The sequence below is a fragment of the Taurulus bubalis genome (assembly GCF_910589615.1).
Source record: "Taurulus bubalis genome assembly, chromosome: 16".
Lineage (NCBI taxonomy): Eukaryota > Metazoa > Chordata > Actinopteri > Perciformes > Cottidae > Taurulus > Taurulus bubalis.
Window position 1 is genome coordinate 12,392,824 of NC_136604.1, and position 22,803 is coordinate 12,415,626.

General features: G+C 42.5%; 1 protein-coding gene across 1 annotated transcript in view; it reads left to right on the plus strand.

The window, feature by feature from the left end:
* Positions 1 to 22,803, plus strand: part of clasp2 (cytoplasmic linker associated protein 2) — a gene marked incomplete at its 5' end in the record, with an annotated part of 53,555 nt that overhangs the window by 23,365 nt on the left and 7,387 nt on the right. Inside the window, 25 exons of the mRNA XM_079232222.1 lie at positions 2,807 to 2,947; positions 6,820 to 6,893; positions 7,054 to 7,146; positions 7,278 to 7,423; positions 7,649 to 7,784; positions 7,902 to 7,972; positions 8,134 to 8,193; positions 8,290 to 8,367; positions 8,595 to 8,762; positions 9,542 to 9,582; positions 9,945 to 10,097; positions 12,379 to 12,504; positions 12,716 to 12,742; positions 14,015 to 14,041; positions 15,486 to 15,659; positions 15,888 to 15,932; positions 17,014 to 17,121; positions 17,453 to 17,515; positions 18,083 to 18,201; positions 18,567 to 18,722; positions 19,216 to 19,307; positions 19,391 to 19,454; positions 20,196 to 20,255; positions 21,053 to 21,216; positions 21,618 to 21,696. Coding sequence (XP_079088348.1) covers positions 2,807 to 2,947; positions 6,820 to 6,893; positions 7,054 to 7,146; positions 7,278 to 7,423; positions 7,649 to 7,784; positions 7,902 to 7,972; positions 8,134 to 8,193; positions 8,290 to 8,367; positions 8,595 to 8,762; positions 9,542 to 9,582; positions 9,945 to 10,097; positions 12,379 to 12,504; positions 12,716 to 12,742; positions 14,015 to 14,041; positions 15,486 to 15,659; positions 15,888 to 15,932; positions 17,014 to 17,121; positions 17,453 to 17,515; positions 18,083 to 18,201; positions 18,567 to 18,722; positions 19,216 to 19,307; positions 19,391 to 19,454; positions 20,196 to 20,255; positions 21,053 to 21,216; positions 21,618 to 21,696 — 2,465 coding nt within the window. The remainder of the gene's footprint in view (positions 1 to 2,806; positions 2,948 to 6,819; positions 6,894 to 7,053; positions 7,147 to 7,277; positions 7,424 to 7,648; positions 7,785 to 7,901; positions 7,973 to 8,133; positions 8,194 to 8,289; positions 8,368 to 8,594; positions 8,763 to 9,541; positions 9,583 to 9,944; positions 10,098 to 12,378; positions 12,505 to 12,715; positions 12,743 to 14,014; positions 14,042 to 15,485; positions 15,660 to 15,887; positions 15,933 to 17,013; positions 17,122 to 17,452; positions 17,516 to 18,082; positions 18,202 to 18,566; positions 18,723 to 19,215; positions 19,308 to 19,390; positions 19,455 to 20,195; positions 20,256 to 21,052; positions 21,217 to 21,617; positions 21,697 to 22,803) is intronic.

The window sequence follows — 22,803 nt, forward strand, 5'->3', positions numbered from 1 at the left end:
CATCCTGGTTGGATGTTTTTTTTTGGAAACGCCTTCTAATTTGACCACTGATTGATAATTTCTCCACAGCTATCAGATCTGTGTATTAAAGCTTCGACTTCTCTCTTTTTGATTCGTCTGAACTGGAGAGAGGAGGTAATGCCAGCCCATAGTTTCCATGGCAACGCTGCCTGGTACACGATGGTGTGTGTGTGTGTGTGTGGGGACTTGTTGTTTGCATGTTGGGACATTATTTGGCAATGTGGTGTATCCTTTGAGACATTAATGGTGCTGGTTCCTCCCCAATAAACCAGAATCCTAATTTAATAAGCGAACACAGAGTCGGTTATTAAACAGTCAATTCAACCGTTCATCAAACTAAATTGGATATTTGTGTTCAAGTGAGCTTCCGGAAATATATTTTCCCCTGTTTCCTATCCATATGAGAAGCTAGTCTGCACGGGTTGCCATGGCAACAACATGTGTGCCGTCTGCTCTCTCTCTCTCTCTCTCTCTCTCTCTCTCTCTCTCTCTCTCTCTCTCTCTCTCTCTCCAGTGTCTTTGCTCTGCCCTTCACCCGGTGGCATTTACTCCTGTGGGGTCTGACTACAGACAAAAGAAAGAGATGCAGATCCTGCACAGTGACGCTCATCAATGCTCAGAGCATGATGCGTGACCAAGTGTTGCTCATGGACCCGTGGGTTTTGTTAGAAAGCTGTTTAATTCACTAAACTGGTGTCTGATACTGTGAATTAATTCAGTTCTATTAATGATGTTGTACTCTGATGTACTTGTACACATCACAGTATTTTCTCAGCATGTTTTGTAGCGATGATATCTTCTTTAAGTATTCAAGTCTTTATGAAGCTTTATATTTGTCAAAAAAATCTTTTTTTTTGGAGGAAACAAACCTTTTAAGGTGGGGATATTTTCATAGTCTGGCTTTATTATTATTTTCTTTCTGCCTGTGGTCTCCCCTCCCCACACGACCTCTTTCGACCATTGCTCCATCATCCTTTGTTCTGTTGCATATGATAAGAGGGAGGAAGTGTATGTATCTTGTCTTGGGTAAATGTGGCAACATAGAAAGTGTGTTAAGATGTTGTTAATAACTGTACTTGTGTGTGTGTGTGTGTGTGTGTGAGAAAGAGATGGGGAGAGAGAGAGAGAGAGGGTGTAAAGAGGCTGGAGAGAGTGTGTTGTCAATGGTAATGAGTTTAGGTTTGCTGGTCTGGCAGAGACACAGAGAAGCCCTGTTAATATTCCTTGTGTGTGTGTGTGTGTGTGTGTGTGTGTGTGTGTGTGTGTGTCCCTTTCACTCCCATTACACACACTCATGGTCTTGCCTCCGCACTGGCTGCAACACTATGATGTCATCTTTCGTCTGATTGGCTGTGAGGCTGCTAAAGGAAGGAGGAGAGAGAGAGAGGGAGGGATGGAAGGTAGAGAGTGAGAGAAAATGCCGGCACTTGTGTGGGGGTTTTTGGACAGTGGTGTGTGTGTGTATGCGGCTTTAGCCTAATCATGAAGTGTGTGTGAGGTGTGTGTCTGTGTGTGTGTCTTTGGGTACGGCTCGGAGAAGAGGGGGAACTCCAATACCACGCCCTCCCAGAAGCATGAGGCGACTTATCTGCCAGCGGATCTGTGACTGTGAGTGCTGTGATGGACTTGGGTGTGTGTGTGTATGCATGTGTGTGTGTGTCTATGCATGTGTATGTGTGGTAAATATTGATAAACGGCAACAGATGTGTGTTTCTGCTTCTTTACATTTCTGCTTAACATTTACTGAGCTTGACAAAAAAGGCTCTGCAATCTCTGTGAATGTATAGCTTGAATGTACATACATGCACGCACGCCTGTCAAGTGTGTGTGTGTGTGTGTGTGTGTGTGTGTGTGTGTGTGTGTGTGTGTGTGTGTGTGTGTGTGTGTGTGTGTGTGTGTGTGTGTTGGGGGGTAAATTTGATGTACGATTCAAGGTGTAGGGTGGTGGCTTTGGCGCATTTCATAAAGGCTGGTTGTCAGAGCGACCACAGCATGATTGCATTCCTATGCCAACAGTTTCATCTCCACAGTTGACTTGTGTGCGTACTTGCGTATCTTCTTCCTCAAGTGCTGGCAGATGCACGTTCAAAATGATGCATTGTTGTTGCAAGCGTGTCTCAAGTTTCAAAGCTAGCTTTCTAGCTAGCTTTTTCTCTGATAGCATGCAGATTGAAGGTTTTAGGGTGCAGAGTTCTGCAAGTCACTGGTTGCTTGGGTGGACATCTTTATCATTGTCTGTATTCCTGGGCTCTAAGAAGTGAACTTATATATCTGTGTGGGTTTGTCTTGCTCCTCTTAACAGATAACTTTGTAATTAGAATTGATTCAGTGATTCCTGACAAAGCACTTTATGGTAACAACATCCTCTGTTCTTTGCCTCTCGTCCTTACTTTTCTTTCTAGCGCTCAGTGTCTTCAAATGGCCACAAACTTTTATGCTTAACATAAAAAGGGAAATAAAATCCAAGTTGCTTTAAAATATTTCAGAAGTACCTGAGGGTTTGAATAAGCCATGTGTTTTTATTTAATATTTCAGAAACCAGATTTCAACATACTAATTGTGAGAGTAGACTTTAGGTATGAGTATGTTCTGATTGGTGATAACGGTAATAATGACTCATGCTAGCACTATTATCCTGTGTGTTTCGACTAGTTATGACCTGTGCTTGATGACAAAGATCAGTAACAAGCCTTCCTCTGGATTTGACTCAATGTTTTCTAGGACCATACTTTTCCTAGCCTGCAGGGCAGATAATAACACTCTTCTCTCTGTCCTCTCCTTCCAGATCGTAGTTTTGAAGATGATGACAGTGTGGATGGGAATCGTTCTTCCTCAGCCCAAGCTGCCTTCAAGGTCCCAAAAGTTCCCAAGAAGCCTGCAGAGTCCTCAGCTGCACGCAGGCCCAGTGCTACCGGGGGCAAGCTTGGTATTTAACTTCCTCTACATTTACACACAAACAATGAATACAGACTCTGTTTCTGAAATGAGACGGTGAGAGAGTGGGGTTGATATAATTAATTCATGACGAGTAGACTTCTGCTCCTAATGGCTTCTAGCAAATGGAAATTATTAGTATAATAAAAATTTGCAGCAATTTTCTTATTAGAGCGTTTAGACTGACAAAAGGTCCGAGGCCGTAAAGCATCATTAACCTGTTAACGTTCTGCCCCCCCGCGGGCGTCTTTTCCTGTACATTCTAGTGTACACTGTACCCCCTATTTATAGTTTGGTACGAGTGCCATATGTTTCTGGAAACCTACGATTCTTGTGATTCCAGCTTTGTGATCCCGTTTCAAGATCAGACCACCACAGCAGCTACAAACGAGACTTTTGTCAGACAACAACAAACAAACAAACAATAGTAAAATCCAGGCAACGCACCAATGACGCCTCATATTGATCCATAAATCCATAACATTCCAACAAAAACGGTGTTGTTACGTCATAAAGGTCCAATAAAAATAAATCCCATGAAAGATTTAGTCCAAAACACGTGATTACAGCCATAAATATCCACCAACTGGCATTGTATCATTTCATATCAGCTGGAAGATATGAAAGAAAAACGGCATGTTTGCATGGGAGCACAGCTACAAACTGACCGTCGAAATCTAACCTTTCTATTGGATCCCCACTTGAACCAATAGGAGCTTCATGTCCTGACTGACAAGCTACATTACCCAACCAGAAGCTACGTTGAAGAACAGTCAACCCGTCTCCTTACGTGGCTCAAGCCTGTCACGTCGACAGGCGTTTCGTACAGCCAATGAAATTCCCTAAAGAACAAGTACCAGGAAGAGGGGGGGGGGGCAAATAACTGCCTTCAATTTGATAAGAAGAGACAGCTGCTGATAGAGCTTCAGTCTGTCATTGAATTAGCATAAAAATGCATTTATACTTAATTTTCTCTGTGTCATCAATACTGGTAGTACATATGAATAGGACCTCCATAAGTTTGCAAGACTATAAGCCTTTTTAATAGGTATATAGTATATATATCATGAATATTTTCAGTCTCAAAATGAAAAAAACGCCTAGACATTTCATTAGAAAAACATGTGTAAAATATTAATTTTCTGTGATATTGTTATCTGCTTTTTACTTAGACTAGAAAAGGCTTCAGGCTATGGTCCCATTGTGTTTTCCAGTCCATAAGTCCCATTTATAGTCATCTACAGGCATCTATTTACAAAGAAATGTTCAGGCGGAAATAAAAACCTTATACTTTAGTGTGTTCAAACTCATATAACTCAGTGTCAGCAGCACTTAAAGTGATTCTGACTATTGAGGGGAAAAAAGTTTCAGATTGTTGCCTTTCAAAAGAGACCAAGACCATGCATTTACTCCAACTCGTTCAAGTACAGCTTCCAATTGACTTTGGGTATACCTGGATAGGCGTTTTTCGTAAAATTTTACAGGAACGCTAAGAGGTTAGGAAGTTACCAGTATCCTCCTTTTATGAGGAAATGACGGGAAATGTTTTCTTCTGTACAGACAGGAACTTAAATGACTAGCGGTCTACTAGCTTGGTGCCACTATGAGGTTATGTGAGACAGTCTTGTTAATTCAGGCAGGAAATTCCAATCACATTGTGTTTAAATTAATTCCTAAATATTTTACGGATACTTGTTTTTTCTTAATCTTCTTACAAAATAATTAAAAATGAACAGATAGTTCGTAATTTAAAATCGTGTTTGTATTTTTGGTATTTGAGTGTGAAGTGAACTGACTCTCAACCCAAGTGTCTGTTCCCTTGCAGCTCTGCCTTTAAACCTAAATGCATGGTTAACAATGTAAGAGAAGTAATTGAACCCAAAATATAAACAACCTGCCTTGCTAACCGTTTACAGTCCTCAGAGACAATTTTGTGTGGGTCCCATTTGTCCAGGATGTGGGTGCAGCCGTCTGTATAAAAGGGTCTCTCACTGTTACTGGTAGCGACCGCATAGGGACATTGGGGCTGTTAGACGACATCACAGTCCACATCGACCGTCTTTCTGCGCCTCTTCAGAAATCTGATACACTCTCCTGTTCTTATTGGCTTCATATCTGTGGTTGCCCCCGGCCTACAGACACAGGCCTCCTCTCTGGCCATCCTCCTTCCTGCTGTAGATGGCTGAACTGTTGTTTGCTTCGTCTTTGCGTGTATTGATTTTTACCGTCTCTTTCTCTCTATTGGAAGAAAGCTGTTCCTATGGACATGCAGTCAATTTCCTGCTGCTTACTGATGCATCTGTGTCAGCAATGTCACTAATACATGCATGCACACACGCACACGGACACATACAAGGGTTTTTACAAGCAAGCAGTCTGTCTGAGTCCCGGTACCTTGTTCTGTTAGTTGGAAACACAAGAGTGTGGTCTTTTGTCATCTGAATCATTAAAGTCTTATTGATTGTGGAGCTGCTGTTAGAGGCTGAAGTCAAAGGCATGCTGGGTATTTTTTGCAGGTCAAAGCCTTGATCTTGTTAAGTTTAAAATGATGAAAAGGAAAATACCTGAATCGACCTTTTATCAGGGTTTTTGATTTTCAATATCGGAATTCAAGTTAAGTTTGTCTAGCATTCACTGCGTTAGACTAGTTTCCATGATGGCGGCGCAGAGAGGCCCGTTCATCTGTATTTGCATTTAGATGACCGTGCGCCCACACACACTGGCAGCAACCGACTGCAAGGCTCAGACAGAAGACAGATATTTAAATTTTGCCATTAACTGGCAGGAAAAAAAAGTTCTATAGCTTGAAAATATAATAACCATGTCTGAAAAGATTGAAGTGCCATGGCATGACTTCTCTCGAAGGACACGGTGGTTGCTTTTATATCAGCAGTTTTTAATCACAGCAGTACATATTGTTTTCACACAGTTGGTTAATGATCATATATCTACAGTATGATCTTTCAAATCTGTTTGGAAAAGTAGTAAAAAACTGCGGTTACAATTTTAGGTTGGAATACATTTTAATCATCTTAAATGCTTTTTGTGTTTAAATACTTGTTTCTCATATCAAAGTTAGTTTCACAATTGTGGAAGCATTCCACTTATGATTATTGCAGCCATAACTGCGCACCCTTGATCATTTCTATTTCATAAATTTGGCATTAAAAATGATTGAAATGGTGATGGACTGCTGTTAGGTGAGTTTCATGACGGGGCTGCAACCACGTTACTCCCTGAGAAAAACATGATATTGTCTGCAGATAGCCTGCTGGCCGCATCGATGTTCCACAACTCTCTAAGGGCCATGCACATGGGGAGTTTTAATAGAACACGTCTATAAGGAACAGCCTGATATTTGAACCAACCCCAGGGAAAAGGAGGACAGGATATATTGCTCTGCATTGTTTTCCTTCAGCCTCTTCTGCTGTGAATGTCTTCTCTTTAACCAGTGTCACCGACTATAGCAATGAAATATTCTCATCCCCTCAGCTGCTCATCGCTCACTTTCTTCATCTTTTTCTTTATCCTTTTTTTCTTCCTTTGTCTCGTCTTTCGATCCCCTCTCTGCCTCCTAAGTAAGGAATTGTAGGAGGTGTGGTCTACAGAGCATCTAGCCCCCAGAGAACTATGATTGACATGCCCATTAATGCCAGGAAGTCCATTAGAAACACAGGCAGCTCCCCCTGCCTTACATGTGTGGGTGTGTGCGTGGGTGTAATTGGAAGTGTGCTTGTGCTTTTGTGAGTTAAACCAGAATCCGAAAACCAACCAGAACAGAAATCTGAAGGCCGACATGCTGTCGTATAAATGTACAAACATACACAGACACATTTATTAATTGACTCTACTCTGATTTTCTAGTATCAAAGGAAAGTCCCGGGGGAGTTGATGAAGAGGACTTCATTCGAGCCTTCACAGATGTTCCCACTGTCCAGGTACACAACACACAGCAGCATACATACACATTCATCCCATCTGATAACCCAACTAGGCGGGCTATAAAGGCCAGACTGTCTGAGACTTTTATCTTTCCTTCACATATTTGCTCTGCTCCTTCCCTTCTCTCCTGATTTCCTTCACTGTGTCTCGCTGCAGATTTACTCAGCGAGGGATCTCGAAGACAACCTGAATAAGATCCGTGAGATCTGCTCTGATGACAAACACGACTGGGACCAGAGAGCCAACGCTGTCAGTATTTTCACCTTTAACACACTTACTTTTTTCACTTGTATTAATAACATGATCTTTTTTTTCTTCTTTTTGTTTTACACTGATGATGATTGTTGGTGTCTGTTTGTGGTTTTTGCTCATTGTAACAGATGAAGAAGGTCCGCTCACTGCTGGTGGCGGGCGCGACTAGTTACGACTGTTTCTACCAGCATCTACGGCTACTGGATGGAGCCTTCAAACTGTCCGCTAAAGACCTGCGCTCACAAGTTGTCCGAGAGGCCTGCATCACTGTGGCGTGAGTGTTGATTACAGATACAGCTGTTGGCCTGATGTGCAGTGAGAGGAAACAAAACCATGAGAACAATCCTGGGCTTTGTCCAAAACAGTTATTCACTACTCCCTATATTACAGACACTCAGTAGTTTAGTTAATAGGGAGCAGTAAGTTGACACTTAATGATCATTGACCTTTACTACAGTTTTGACAGTGGCGTTTTTTAACACATGGTGTGTTTTTGTAGCTATCTTTCATCAGTGCTGGGGAACAAATTTGACCATGGGGCGGAAGCTATTGTTCCCGTCCTGTTCAACCTCATCCCCAACTGTGCCAAAGTCATGGCCACCTCCGGTATGTTGGCTATTCGCATCATCATACGGGTGAGTTTTGCAAAACAAACGTATGAATTATTTGTGGTCAGTGTTGCTGCTATTGTCTGATTATTGGAGTTACTATTCTCCCTTTCACATCTTTCACGCTCTGCTTTCTTTCTGCAGCACACACACGTCCCCAGGCTCATCCCGCTGATCACCAGCAACTGCACATGCAAGTCCGTGGCTGTTCGAAGGTGAGATTAACAAAGGCTCTGATGTTGACACAACAGTGATAAAAGGCCTTGTTTAGTATTGAGCGGGTCACAATTAACAGCTTTGAGGTCATAAAACATCTTTATAGTGTTAAGTAATGTGTGTTTTTGTAATGAGAATGATAACAATGTGTCATCTCCAGGCGCTGTTTTGATTTCCTGGACCTTCTGCTACAGGAATGGCAAACTCACTCTCTGGAGAGGTGAGGGTGGATTCTAACAATGTTTTAAACCTGCCTTTCTACTTGTTGAAACTTTAATGCACCTTTTTCTGGTACATCTGTGGCTCTCCCTTGCAGGCACACAACAGTTATGGTTGAGAGCATCAAGAAGGGTCTGCGAGATGCAGACTCAGAGGCTCGAGTGGAGGCTCGCAAGTAAGACACACACTCAGGCATTTCTGAAAATGTAATTCCATGAAAGACAAGTAGTGTTAATATCTCACTGCCTTCCTTTTCCTTTCTGGATTCCTTGATTCCTCTCTTTGGCCTCCTCCATTATCATATTTCTACCTCATCCATCTTATTTCTCTCACTTTAAATTTTCTCTTTTCTTTTGTTTCTCTGTCCCCTCTGTTTCCTTCTTCACTGGCTGTCTCTCTCAGGGCCTACTGGGGTCTGAGGAACCACTTTCCAGCGGAGACCGACGCTCTATACAACTCCTTGGAGCCATCGTACCAGAAGACCCTTCAGTCCTGCCTGAAGAGCTCTGGCAGCGTGGCCTCTCTTCCCCAGAGTGACCGCTCCTCGTCCTCCTCTCAAGAGAGCCTCAAGTAATCAATGCTCAGCTATAATTTTAATCCTTCATAGTTCACTTCATACATCTAGGTTTACCCTAAGACTACTTTTGAGTCTTGAAAATGAAGATTGGAGTAATTTTAGAAATGTTTTTCTCAGACTCCATGTGTGGACCTACGGATGCACCTCAATTTACTTTTACTTTTCTCCTCTAATCTCTCATATTGTCAACTTTTCTGCTGCATGCATAGGGCAAAAAAGCTAATTGTGATGGATGAAAGTCAAAGACAAAATTGCCAGTAACGCCATCTACCAGTGTTAAAACTTCGCAGAAGTTTAACAAAGAAATTCCGAGGCGGTTATTGTCATTGTTTTTCCTCCTCTGCATTGTTTTTCACTTGCAAACTTAATACCAAATCAAGCTGCGTTTAGAGCGAAGTAGAAAGACTTGCTGCTTTCAACCCTAATTTATATTCCATGTGAAAAGTGTTCAGTGTGGACGTTAAAATACTGGCTGTGCTTTTAAAAGAATAAGCAGCATTACAGTGCTGACTAAAAGTGAACATCTTTATTAGGATATATTCCGTCTTGAGTTCTTATTTATATTCGAAGACAAATCTTATGTTAGAGGAAAAGTAAATAGAATTAGACAGCTTGATAATTGATTAGAATAATTTAAACCGTGTGGAACAAATGTAAAAATGCTGGCTTCAGGGGACAACTCTGTTGGAGTCACCGTTAATAACCCAGCATTGATTTGCATTGGGATTTTGTGTTGTTGTGGACTGACCTCCTTTTTTCTCTCCTTTGTCAGTCGGCCTCTGACTTCTAAATGGTCATCCGCTCCAGGCCGAGGTGAGTCAAACACTCGGCAGACACACGTGCAATCTCTCTCAAACACATAATCTCATGCTTACTCGCACCTGTGGAAACACAGACACTGTGACAAACATCAGCCCCCACGGAGCCATTTCCCATCATTCTCATTTACATCTGCCTGTGTCCATACAGCCATATCCTGTTATGTTGTTTTTATGTTACTGCACACACATGTACGCACACACATATATGCGTATATGTGTCTGGCTGTTTGTGTACTTCTGTATGGTATTAGTTTTGGGTAGTGTGGTGCCTGCATGCGTTTGTGATGTATCTATACCCTCATCACCTCCCATCCCTTCTCCAACACACTCCTCCTCCTCCTCCTGTCCTATCAGTCCCCGCGGGTTCAAAGGGTGGGCTGTCGTCGGCCTCCCTGCAGCGATCCCGTAGTGACGTGGATGTTAACGCAGCCGCAGTCGCTAAGCACCGGCAAGTCGGACAGACCAGGGTAGCAGGGCGCCTGCCCCCTGGCTCCTACTCCTCACTGGGTAAGGGTCCTGTCAGTCAAGTTAGATCAGTGATCAGCAGGATAAGTCATAGGAGTCGCCTCAAATCAGCTCTGAAGTAGTGCTTCTAAAGCTTCTGACAGGTTGAAGTAAAAGTTATAAGCTGGCCACATCTTCAGAAGGATGGATCTACACACTCACACACTCCAGTGCTTGGACTGGCCTCTCTCCTCTCCGCTCCTGTACTCTCCTCTCCTGCTGCCTCCTCATTGCCTGTTGATGTGTCCTGTACATGTTTTGGTATGAATATTGTCTGTGTGCATGTTCTGTTGATGAATATCGTCCTCTGTTGTTTTTCTTTGTTTTGATGTTGACCCCGGCATCTGCTCCCTTTTTTACCAGATGCTCTGTAACTAATACAGACTGTGCTCCTCTCTCCTCTTGTCTCTTTTCTCTCGTCTGTCTTTTGTTCTGAATACTTTTTTATTATTTTGTGTTTCATGTTACTGACACTTTCTGTTTTGATCTTAATTTTCCCTTTATTGGAATCCCTTTTCCTTTTGTGTCTTTTACTTTTAATAATCGTTTGTATCAATCCTTCCTTTTTTATTTCCATGTGTTTCTTCCCTTTTCTTTATTCCACCCCCTTTCTCTCTCTCTCTCGCCCACTAAAGATGATGCCTCTGATAAAAAGGATGGTAAGATCATCTCACTCTGCTTCACCAGCAACAACCTACTTATGCTTTTCTTTTTTCTTTCTCTTCTTTTCCCTTTCCTCACTTCATTTCAAATCATATCAGCTTATCTTGTTGCAGTGTGTGGCCACAGCGCCCCCTGCTGTCAAACCTACATTCCACCCTCATTTGTATCACCTTCATACTCATCACATGATGAATCAAATTAATTACACATCTAAGATCATCTTCTGCTTTGCTATGGTTTAATCTTATCCAGAAAGAGTCTGACCATCATGCTTGTGTTTAACTGTAGCATTCGGTTCTTGAGGCTTTAGGATGCGTACGGTTAGTTCTGTTATACACAGACTAGATTTAACTTTGTCATTGCAGAGTACAGATACTGAGACAACAAAATGCAGTTTAGCATGCAACCAGAAGTTCAAGTATTGTACAGGATTAACAGTACTACACAACATATCTATGTATGATATATATATATATATATATATATATATATATATATATATATATATATATATATAAATAAAACATACATAGATTGTAAAGGGAAAATATGAATACGCCAAGATATATACAGTATGAAACGGGCAGGTGAAGTGTACATTTTACAACCTGCTCCTTCTTTGTCTGTCTGTAGGGACCAGGTCAGACAATGGTAAGATTATAGTTAGGTGTGTGTGTGTGTGTGTGTGTGTGTGTGTGTGTGTGTGTGTGTGTGTGCGTGTGCGCGCGCGCGCTTTGGGGATGTTCTAGTTGGGAAAGTAGACTAAATTTTGTTAAAGTTTGTTGACATCTGCAGAGGAATCACCAGGAATCAATATATTGAAATTCTTGAAGCGGCACCCTCAATTTAAAACGGCACAAATGTAAAATAGAAATAAAAAAAATTCTAAATAGTGATATTTGCCATCACACACCCAACATTGATAGTGCTGATGAACAGGTGTTGTACTAGAAGAATGGCTTGCATGAATTGCAGCTTTAAGTTGATTGATGACGCTCTGCTGTGGCTAAAGTGATGATCTTTATGAACTGTTGCAGTAATATCTCATCTACAAAGTGCAGGAAGTTGTTTGATATCTACATATAATCATTCAATACTTAACTGGTTACAGCACATTTGAACATGTTTTGAAGCTGTAAATTAAATCTGATTACTGTACTGTAATAAAACGCACCAATGCTGGTGCTAATAATGACATTTATTATCAAATTTATTAAAATCAGTATTTCATGGGTTGAAAATGGCTGCTGTTTTAGATCAGCCCTGAACATTTCTGATATAGAGTCGACCATTTTGGACTTATCTATGCTATGAAGTTTGTTGAATGTTAACGCTCTCTAATCAGTCGGAGCACTGCCTCCTTAACCCATCTCAGCCCCTGGCTTAGACATGGGGGTGAACTTACTCTTTAAAGATAAATAGCTATCCAGTGATGACTTGCTAATCCACTGAAGCATCCCTGGTGTACGCATCTGTGTGGTTGAGTGTTTAGTTTAGGATCTGACGTTCGTTCAGCAGCTTCCAGTATTAGTGGCTTTTCTTCAGTTGTAGTGCTTCTTTGGTTCTGGGCTTCATTCACCTGTAAACTAGATGTGTAGCTGTGTGTGTGTGTTTTTAACAGTATTTTTCCCTCCACATAATACAGGCCGTATACGTACCAAGCAGCCCTTGTCCACTGCCAGCAGTGTGTCCAGCCAGGTGGACTCGAGAGGACGCAGCCGCACTAAGATGGTCTCCCAGTCCCAACGTATGTACCTCCTCCCACCGGCACACGGCATGACTTAAACCCTGCTGTGACTGGAACGTTCTGGGTGTCAAGTCCACTTACCACATCACATAAACACAAACACAGCAATGGTGTGTGTGTTTGTAGTTTCTCAGGCTCTTGTTGTAGAGTATAATTATTTGTTGCCTTCACGGTGACGATAAGCTCTGTGTAAATGTTTTTGTGCCTTCAGGTTCCGACGAATCCGATTGCACACCAGGTATTCTGTTTGTGTGTCAGAGTCGGACTGTGTGTGTCTATCTGTGTACCACAGTGGGAATGGTAGTCCACCTGCTGTCGCTCTCATTCTGATCACGGTGTTTTCTGTAAAGAGGAGTGAGTGTGTGTGTGTGTTTTTCTATGCATGCTGTGTCTCATCACTGAGTATGGTGTGGTGGACGGTTTATTTACGCTGCTCTGACATGTAGGGTATTAAAATACTCAACAGACATGAAGGAAGACAAGCCACTGAGCTAGCTACTGTTGCAACACTGTGTGTGTGTGTGTGCGTGTGTGTGCGCGTGTGTGTGCGTGCGTGCGCATGCGAAGTTTAAAAGTGGGCAGTGATTGTACCACAGCCTCAATTACATCTGGACCGTTTGAGACCAAATGGAAGGTTTCTGATCGAAGACCAAATCTGAAAGGACAGAAAGGTTACAGTCAGTATTCATTCTGGGGACAACAACTATTTATCGGCTCCATCTCGTGCTGCAGTGATGGAAACACGACACCTTGGTGGACACACTAATTTCTGCCCCTTCTCCGCCGTAATGCTATATTATAAGTGTTGTAAGTAAATATGTAATTTTTTCAAATCAACAAGATTTGGACAAATATACAAAACACAATTAACATGCTCTCCTCAAAGCCACCAGACTCAGTAAAATATAGTTCATTCAAACTTGACAAAAACAAAATAAAACTCATCCAAAGTAAATTAGAAAAGCCACAAATAAACTGCATATTTGTGCTCATTTTGATGGGAAACGGTTATCACAGAAACAGACGAAACAGCAGCTGAACAGAGGTTTTCTACATGTGTGTGATAGTGTATGGACATGTTTTGAGCATATTTTCCTTTTGAGGCATTTTCTTTTCCTCATTGTGAACAGGCTTTGCTTGATACATATGCCAGCTGTCCCAACATGCACTGCTTTTCCCAGGCTATCATCTGCAGCTGGGTGTGTGTGTGTGTGTGTGTGTGTGTGTGTGTGTGTGTGTGTGTGTGTGTGTGTGTGTGTGTGTGTGTGTGTGTGTGTGTGTGTGACATATTTCCAATACTTGTTTTCTCTTAAATAAATGGAGTGCTTCAGCTTGGCCTTCATTCTTGATGTGGAAACACCAGGATGCGCTCCCATCGTACTCTGTGTTCTGACTCCCATGACGCTTTTTTTGCGCTAACACCCATAATTCATCTGGTTTAATCTGCTGTTCCTTCCCCCTCGCCTCTGCTTTCCCCCCCTCCTCTCAACCAATGGGCTTAATGGCTCAGGATCTCAGTCTGCTACCCCTGTTGGTGGTAAGATAACAACACTACTTCTTTTTCCGCTCTTTTTATCTTTACTGCCTCTCCTCTGTTGCCCTGACTTCCCCCTCCTTCACATGCACCCAGAAAGGTCACTTAAAGCTCCTCCCACTCTGGCATGCTGGGATTAGTAGTCAGACTGTTAACATGGCTGTTCTATGATCATGCTTAACACACTGCTTTGGGAGCCTCGTGTTTCTGCACTCTTTGGGTGCCTGGATGTAGTCTAAAGATTGAGAGGATGTGTTTTATGCCTGAAAAAAGGAGAAAAATCTCTTAACTGGAATTCAGTTTCAACGATATTTATTTTAACATCCTAAACAAATAATTGTTTCTATTTTATCAGTAGTTTCTATAAAATTGGCATTTATAGAATCCACATTCATTAATAATAAGATATTTAAGATGTGTGTGTGTATCTGTAAATGTAAAGAGATGAGGGAAGAAAGGAAAAAAGAGTTGACTTTATAATCTAAAATGTTGAGAGGTCAGAGAGAAGTCTTCTTTCCGTGATAAATGTATACATCTGAATGACAGTCTCTGTGTAGCAAATAACAATTAAGTGTATTTATTTAGCTTTTAGTCAATAGGTACTAGTACACAGAAGTAGTACTTTTTTTTTCATGTTTTGTGTGTGACTTCAGTTGAGTTTTTATGCGTTACTGAGCGAGCGAGAGAGTCTGATCTGCGTGCTCGTTTTCAGTCATGTAGAAATCAGTTCAGGTCAAGCTTCATGTGTGGAAGCCCTGCAGCTCGTTCCCCAAAAGTCTGTTCACACACTTCACATTCAGCACTGCAGAGCAACTTCTCCTCAACTGTTTAGTCTTCAGCTTGATAGTAATGTGAGTCTTTGTAGATTAGACACACTGTGGGCTTTGCCGTTGGAGACGGGATGACATGGGGAGGAGGAATTGAGACCTCTGTTATCACATTTTATGTATTCATTTTGGACAAAATAAGGCAAGAGAGCTGTCTATAAATAATCATCACGTTGTCAAAATGTCACTTTTATATATAAAACATAAAAGTGTGTTTATGTATGTATATATACATGACAGATTGTTTACAAGTAGGTACCAACACTAAAATCTACTTCTCTTTTGGTTTGGTTTTCAACTCTCCGAGCCCCATCAATCCTCTTTCCAACATCAAACATTGTAGTTAAGTGTATTTTTTAAATATTGTAGTGAATGTTATTTACAAAAAAGTGTTTGGAAACTAGTTCCCCTAAGTTAAGGGCATTAGCAGCCGTCTTTGTCCGTTGTATGTATACAAAACTAGCCGTCATTTTTAAAGTAAGCTCCTCACATTAGAGGGGGCTGGTTCGGTTTCTCTGCCGCTTTCCCGGTTAAATTCCTCTCGTTGCCGAAGCAGATCTCTGGACTTAATTTCTACTTGTCTTTATGTTTTGTCCTCTTCTCTCTGCGTCTCTCTGAAGCTGGCAGTCGCAGTGGCTCCCCTGGTCGTGTGCTGACGAGTACGGCCCTGAGCACCATGAGCTCCGGGGCCCACCGGGTGCTGGCTGGCTCCAGCGGGGACAAAAACAGACGCAGCCGTATCCCCCGTAGCCAGGGCTGCTCCAGAGACTCGTCCCCCACCCGCCTGTCAGTTGGTCAGTTAACAATTACTGTTGTTACAACTGTTTGCTGTTTTTGTCTGCATCCGTTTTTCACAACAGCTCAAATGCTATATGATGGTTTGGTGATAAAACTCCTCAGACACTCAATGGTCCCTTAGAAGCAGCACACACAATCGTCCACGTACACTTGGATCTCAACTTTTCCCCCCCTCCTGCTCCCTTTCCTCTTTTCTTCCTGCCCCTGGTGCTTCTGTCCTGTAGCTCCTTCCAGCATTAGTTCCATCTACAACGGAGCAAGCAGAGGAGGTAAGGCTCCGACCTCGACCAGACCATTCTACTATCCATCTGTTGACCTCAATCCATCTATTCTCAATTTAAAATCATCCCTCGTTTATCTCCATCCTTCACTACAAATCTCACAATCCCAATCCCACCATCAAGCCTCATAGAGCGATCCTCTCTAACCGGCCTCTGGCTTTATGGCTGCTCTGTTATGGTGATGGGTGCCCATGATCAGCAGAACCTCCCTGTCTTTACTAACCTGTTGTGAGTGGCTGATAAATGAGCCTTCTAGCGGGATCAGCGAAGCTGCTTCAGGGCTTTGTAACCCCCTGGCAGGCTGTGATTAACCCTGTTTGGCTGGCTAGATGCTGAAGCTGACAAACATGAGCAATGAACAGTGAAGTTGATTGCGATGCTACTGGATGAAAAAGCAGATCCTCCCCTAGCCCATCCCTTGATGGCTTAATTCATCTCAAATCACTTCCTTGTCGGTTCTGTGTGTTTGTGTGCAACCTGCAGGGTGATGGCCCGAGTGCACGTGATTATGAGACTTTGTTTGTTTCATTTAAACATGAGTGCAGCAGTCCTGTGCTTCTCTCGGGTGCATCTCAACTTGAGCTGAGACAATTAGTAATTCAACATAAAATTAAACTATAATATTGACCCCACATGTAATATGTGACTCTTAGTTGTGCAAATCAATTTAAATAAGTTTTGGGGAGCTTTTGATGGATGCAGTATTTGTAGACATTTTATAGACGAGCTGAAACGATTAGACCTTGCATGAAAATCCCAAATAGGAAGTGACTCAAATCTGTTGAGATGCTCCCTGTGAGCCGGTGGACCGGTGCTCGTATTCTCTCGTTTCTCTCAGTCGGTCACTTTTGCCTGCTCTGTCTTATTCATGTCTTTATCCATGTACCGTCCCCTCTCTCTCTCTTTTGTCACTGCTCATGTTTGTCTTTCTTCTTTGTCTTTTTGTTGTCTTTTTTGATGTCCCTTCCCCTTGTCCTGTGTTCTTACTACCACTTCTCTTCCCTCCGCTGCTCCTCCTTCCCCTGTTTCCCTCTGCTGCGGTGCGGTGTTGTAACCCGGGTGACCTTAGCTCGGGGCAGTCGTATCCCTCGGCCCAGTATGAGTCAGGGCTGCAGCAGAGAGGCCAGCAGGGACAGCAGCCGCGACACGAGCCCCGTTCGCTCCTTCACACCGCTTGGTGAGTAGCAGTTGTAGACCGATAACCCAGGAGGGATGACGAGTGAACTCAAGAGACGAGAAATCTTTTTGTATACATTAAGTTCGCTCAAATAAAGGAAACATAGGCTTTGATTTACATTCAGTGTCTGATTTCAACTAAATCCCAACGGTATAAAAAAGTTGAGGGTGATTTAAAATCCGAAAAACAATCGCATGCATGTTTTTCAGCCTTTCTTTCCACTCTCACACCTTGTTCGATCTGTGTGTAAGGGTCGCGTGTGTGTTTGTCTCTTGTGTGTGTGCGTGCGCGAGTGTTAAACTCTGTATGTGTGTTTTAATCTTGGTTGCAGCAACGCGGAGCTACTCTCGCTCCACCGGAGCTCTTCACACACCTGATGTTTTTGGGGCTGCAGGTGAAGGCTGAGTACATCTACTTCTCCGTACCTCACCCACCCACGTCGCCTTAATTTGTGTTCGTTCGCTCACCTCTTTTCTTTTTGTTCTCTTTAGTGCCAAGCATCTTCTCCTTTTATTATTTGTGTTTTTCTCTCTTCTTGTCCATCAGCCACTTTTTATTTATGTATTTTTATATTCTGCTCCAGGATGTCGAACCTTCCAGTGGAATTGCATGTTTCCGCCCATTTAAGTTTCCAGTTGACAACCATTCTCCCAGTTTTACCATTTTGTTTTCTTTATTTAGCTCCGCCCTTTTCCTGCAAGGCCGACATGTTCCTCCGTGTTTTCTGTCAATCATACTTTCTCCCCCAACAGCACCTGCAATGTCACCTAACAAGTCATCTCATCAACGTTATAGGGTTGGCTCATGGGAAATGTAGTGTGTGTGGGTTGAGAGTGGATGATGAGGAGAATGGTGGATCATCAGTGGACGAGTGAGAGAAGGAAGTTGCCGATCTTTGGTCTCAAGTCTAACATTTATTCTCTCTTACTTCCACTCTTTCTATCCATCTAATTCTCTCTAGGATCAGGTCTTGGCATCAGCCAGTCCAGTCGTCTCTCTTCTTCAGTGAGTGCCATGAGGGTCCTCAACCCAGGCTCAGACGTAGAAGAGGCTCTTGCAGATGCTCTGGTATTAAAACACGTACTACACATACACATATAAACACATAATATCTCTGCTCACATTTCAGTAAGATGTCACCATATGCAGCTCACATCTCCTGGATTTTGTGTGTGTGTGTGTTGACTAACCCCTGGTTCTACCTCTGTTTAACGCTGTCAGCTGTTGGGAGACATGCGGTCCAAGGTCAGCTTCTTCTCCTGCCTCTTACCTGTGTGTGTGTGTGTGTGTGTGTGTGTGTGTGTGTGTGTGTGTGTTTAGCTGTGTTTGTGCTCAATAAAGCAGGTGTGTGAGTGCATGTTTTCTGCCTGTGCCTGGTATTACTCTTCCCGTCTTCATTTTCAGCTTAATTTCATCTCCTTTGGATTTCTGTCCTCCACCCGCAGAAGAAGCCAGCACGGCGGCGATATGAAAACTACGGCATGTACTCTGATGATGACGCTAACAGCGACGCATCCAGCGCCTGTTCGGAGAGGTCCTACAGCTCCAGGAACGGAGGAGCCATCCCCACCTACATGAGACAGACAGAAGACGTAGCTGAGGTTGGCAGAAACAGCAGCCATATAGTCATTAGGCTAAACAACACGCATCAAAAAGACACGTTCTTAAACTACATACAGAGTTCTTAGGGTCATGGATACCTGGAAAATGGAATTTTAAAATGGTTATTTCCAGGCCTGGAAAAGTCCTTGAAAAAAATAAAATCCCAAAGGTTTTGGAAAAGTCATGGAAATGTGTTATATTCATGTGTTCATTTACGCTGAGTTTGAAATAATTAATATGCTTTTAAAAAAAAGACGCTCCGAATATAAGCAGGCATACATACATGACATGGTTTAAAGTGGTGGAAAAGTCATGGAAATCCATTGGTCAAAATTTGTTTGAACACTGTACATAACTGAACAGCATTATAGCGCATCTTGTCTTTTATCCAGGCAGACACGAGTACTGTTAAGTTCATTCAGTACTTCTTAATATTATTGTTTTCTTAGTGCCTACAAAGAAGTCTCAACAGGTCTTTGTGGTTCTTTCCAGGTGCTGAACCGCTGTGCCAGTACCAACTGGTCAGCGAGGAAGGAAGGGCTTTTGGGTCTACAGGCGCTGCTGAAGAACCAACGCACCCTCAGGTCAGCCACAGAACAAGCAGTTGTGTTTTCAACGATTAAATTGACTGTTGATGTTATTCTAACTGTTTGTTTATGATCTGCAGTCGGGTAGAGCTGAAGAGGCTTTGTGAAATCTTCACCAGGATGTTTGCAGACCCTCACAGTAAGGTATGAGTGCATACAGCGCAAGTACTCGCACAAAAACGCACACACTCATTGACGATATCATGCCAAATAGATTCATCATTCACTCACTCACTTTTTTTTATTTGGATTCCAAGTATTTTGTTTACCCCTACCAACCTTCACTGTACCGGATTCTGCCAAACAAACACAAAAATCTCTTTGTTTACACACAGGCACATTTCAACACTCGGACGTAAAATAGTTTTTTTAAATAAGTTTAATATTAAAGACCGGATAAACAAGTCAAACTATATTCCTAGTTGTACAATCACATGGATATTCACACTCAAACATAATCACAGGCATGCAGAGTGTGTGATGGACTGTTTTCTAACGGCATGTCACGCCTGAGTTTACGTGTGACCTCACACCTCTCCGCCGCCTTGTGGGATTGCTCTGTCACTGCAGCCGATCCACTGGCTGTGCTCACTGCATTCACTGGTGCTCACTCTCTTTGCCCTCCCTCTCTGCAATCTGAAGCGACGACACTGACCGCACACACACTCAGATGCACTTAAATATATATATATATATATATTATATATACTTATACTTGGACTGCCAGCTCCTCTCTTTCTGACTAACCAGCTGCGTTTCGTCCTCTCTAACATTGCCACTTTTCTTTCGGCGTTTTTGAGTGCCCGTTGTCTCACACATGTCGTAAGATGTGTGAGCCCCGCCCCATCCCCCTCGTATGACGTTTGACGATTTGATGAATTTCAGCGAGATTCCGGCAGAGTGTACGGCACGGCAGAATCCGGTATAAGCTCAGCCTCCTTCAAGGTACTGCATCTCACCCTGGATCCATTTCCCTGCCTCCATCTATCTATTCCACACCATCCTCACTTCTTTCTCATCCCCCTTGTTTTTCAACGTCTCTCTGTTATCTTTCCTAGTGTGCACCAAACACCACTTTACATTTTAATAAACGTTGTTGCTCTTATTTATTTGCCTCTTTTTTCATTTTTGCAAATGTTGGATTGAAAGTGTCGACTGAAAGTCAAGATTTCTAGCGTGCCCACGGCCGCTGAGTTCATTCAGGTATTCTTTGTCAGGATGCTAACGGATGTGTCTCTCTCTCCCCCATGCCACCTCACTCTGGAACTCTCTGTAGAGAGTAAGTTTGGCCAATCAGTGTTACTGTATTTACACATTGTGTTTGGATGAAAATCTCACTCACTAACCTCCCTCACATACGGTTGCTCGTAACTACACTTTCCTGGGGACCACAAGCAGTCTGATTGGTGTTTGTTGATTCTTGTTCAGTAATTAACTGTCTCATTTTTGGTTGTCTTCTAATATTATTATTAATAATTTGATGATTTAAGTGATTTAAGTTGAATTAGTGATTGGGAATCAAAGTGTGCTGCTGCAATAATGAGTGAATAACCACTAACTTCCCAATGGAAACTAATGCTACTCTCACACAATACTTCAGCATAACCTCCTATTATATCCTGTAATAATACTGTGAATGCAGGACAACTTGTATGCATGTTATGCATGCATGTGTGTATGAAACGTGTGAATTGTTGAGTGATTGAGTCATTGTGTGACCCAAACTGTGTGTGTGTGTTTAGGTGTTCAGTATGTTCCTGGAGACGCTGGTAGATTTCATCCAGGTCCATAAGGAAGATCTGCAGGACTGGTTGTTCGTTCTGCTCACACAGCTGCTGAAGAAGATGGGAGCTGACCTGCTGGGCTCCGTACAGGCCAAAGTTCAGAGAGCCCTGGATGTCACACGGTGAGTGGCACACTATCACAGTTCAGACTGACATTAGGGCATATATGTTCTTGATCCATGGGTACAAAAGTACCCTAACCTTTAAAAATAGTACGCAGAACAAAGTAATTTAGGTCAACGGTCAACCTACTACTTTGTGCTGAGATTATTTGTTACTTATACCTTGGTCAGGGTCGATTCTGATTGGCTGCAAGGTGTCCGTTCATTTCTGATAACGGACACTTCCTAATTAGTTCCAGTGAAACTGTTGCTGTGTTAAGTTAATGCACTGATTACCAAATAATCTGAATATTGTATTAACACTGCTGCATTGTTTACTCTGACTTTTTGTATTAACATGTCATTTTACTAATGACATGTGTTTCCGCTGGAAATGTCCATGTTTTTTTCCCCTCTGACAGAGAGTCTTTCCCCAATGACCTTCAGTTTACTATTCTCATGAGGTTTACTGTGGACCAGACACAGACACCCAACCTCAAGGTAAAGTGTGTGTGTGTGTGTGTGTGTGGAAGAGAGCGGTGTGGAAGAGAGCGGAGTGTGTGAAGGCCTGAGTAGAGGAGGGGGCTGAGCGGGAAGGATGGTTTATAAGGCTGGCAATTTAAGGATTGTGTAACCATGGTAACTGCTGTACTGACCTCATGCCTGCCGAAAACCCTTAATCCTGGGCTGTGATTGGACAGCGATTGATCTCGCTTCTCCACTGGCTTTTTGCTCGCAGGCTTTCCTCCTCTAACTTCTTATTCATCATCTCGTACTTTCCTCGCTAACCTTCTGTTGGGGCAACTTCTCGCCTCACCAGTATCACCTAGCCCCCGACTACTTACTTCATTCCTCCTCGCTCTCCTTTCCCCTTTATCTCTTTACCGCTCTGCCCGCTATTTTGCCCCATTCTCACGACTTTTTCATTCCCTACCAGTTTTTCTATTCCTCTGGGCTTGGGCATGTGGGTTTACCGCATCACAATTTCACCCGTTTACAGAAATAAACGTTTTCTTTAACATCTGTCATTTAAGAGATTGCTCGCTGTTGCTTTTTATTATTGCTGTCAGCCGTTGTTTTTATAGTCACAAATCCCATGTAGTCAGAAGAAGTGTCCACTTAAAGCACAGTTTGGGATCGTGGACCAACTCTGTGACCTGAGGAATCTCCTGATAGTCATAAAACATTGTACTGAGAGTCTGCTGGCTCATCGTGACCTCACAGCAATATGACGATATATACTATGATCACTGTGATCATCTTGGAATTACAGGATTTTTGCAAACGTGATGAAGTACCTGGATTTTTCTGATATACAATTCACTGGATTGGATCTGCTTGTTTTATCTGTAAGCAGTTTTTCAGATAAAGTTCTCAACATCACACAGTAAAAAAGCAACACCCTAAAGATACTGCCCGAGGTGACTTGCAAGATCAAGTCATGTTGCAAGTATACTATATATACATTACATTATAAGGATGTTAATACAATGTTGAGCATTTTAGCAGTCATTGTCCATCCTACAAACTGTTGCATGAAGCTTCATAAACTACTGTTTTTTAATTGATTAACAAGGCATCACAGCTCTTTGCTGCCATCATGTGGCC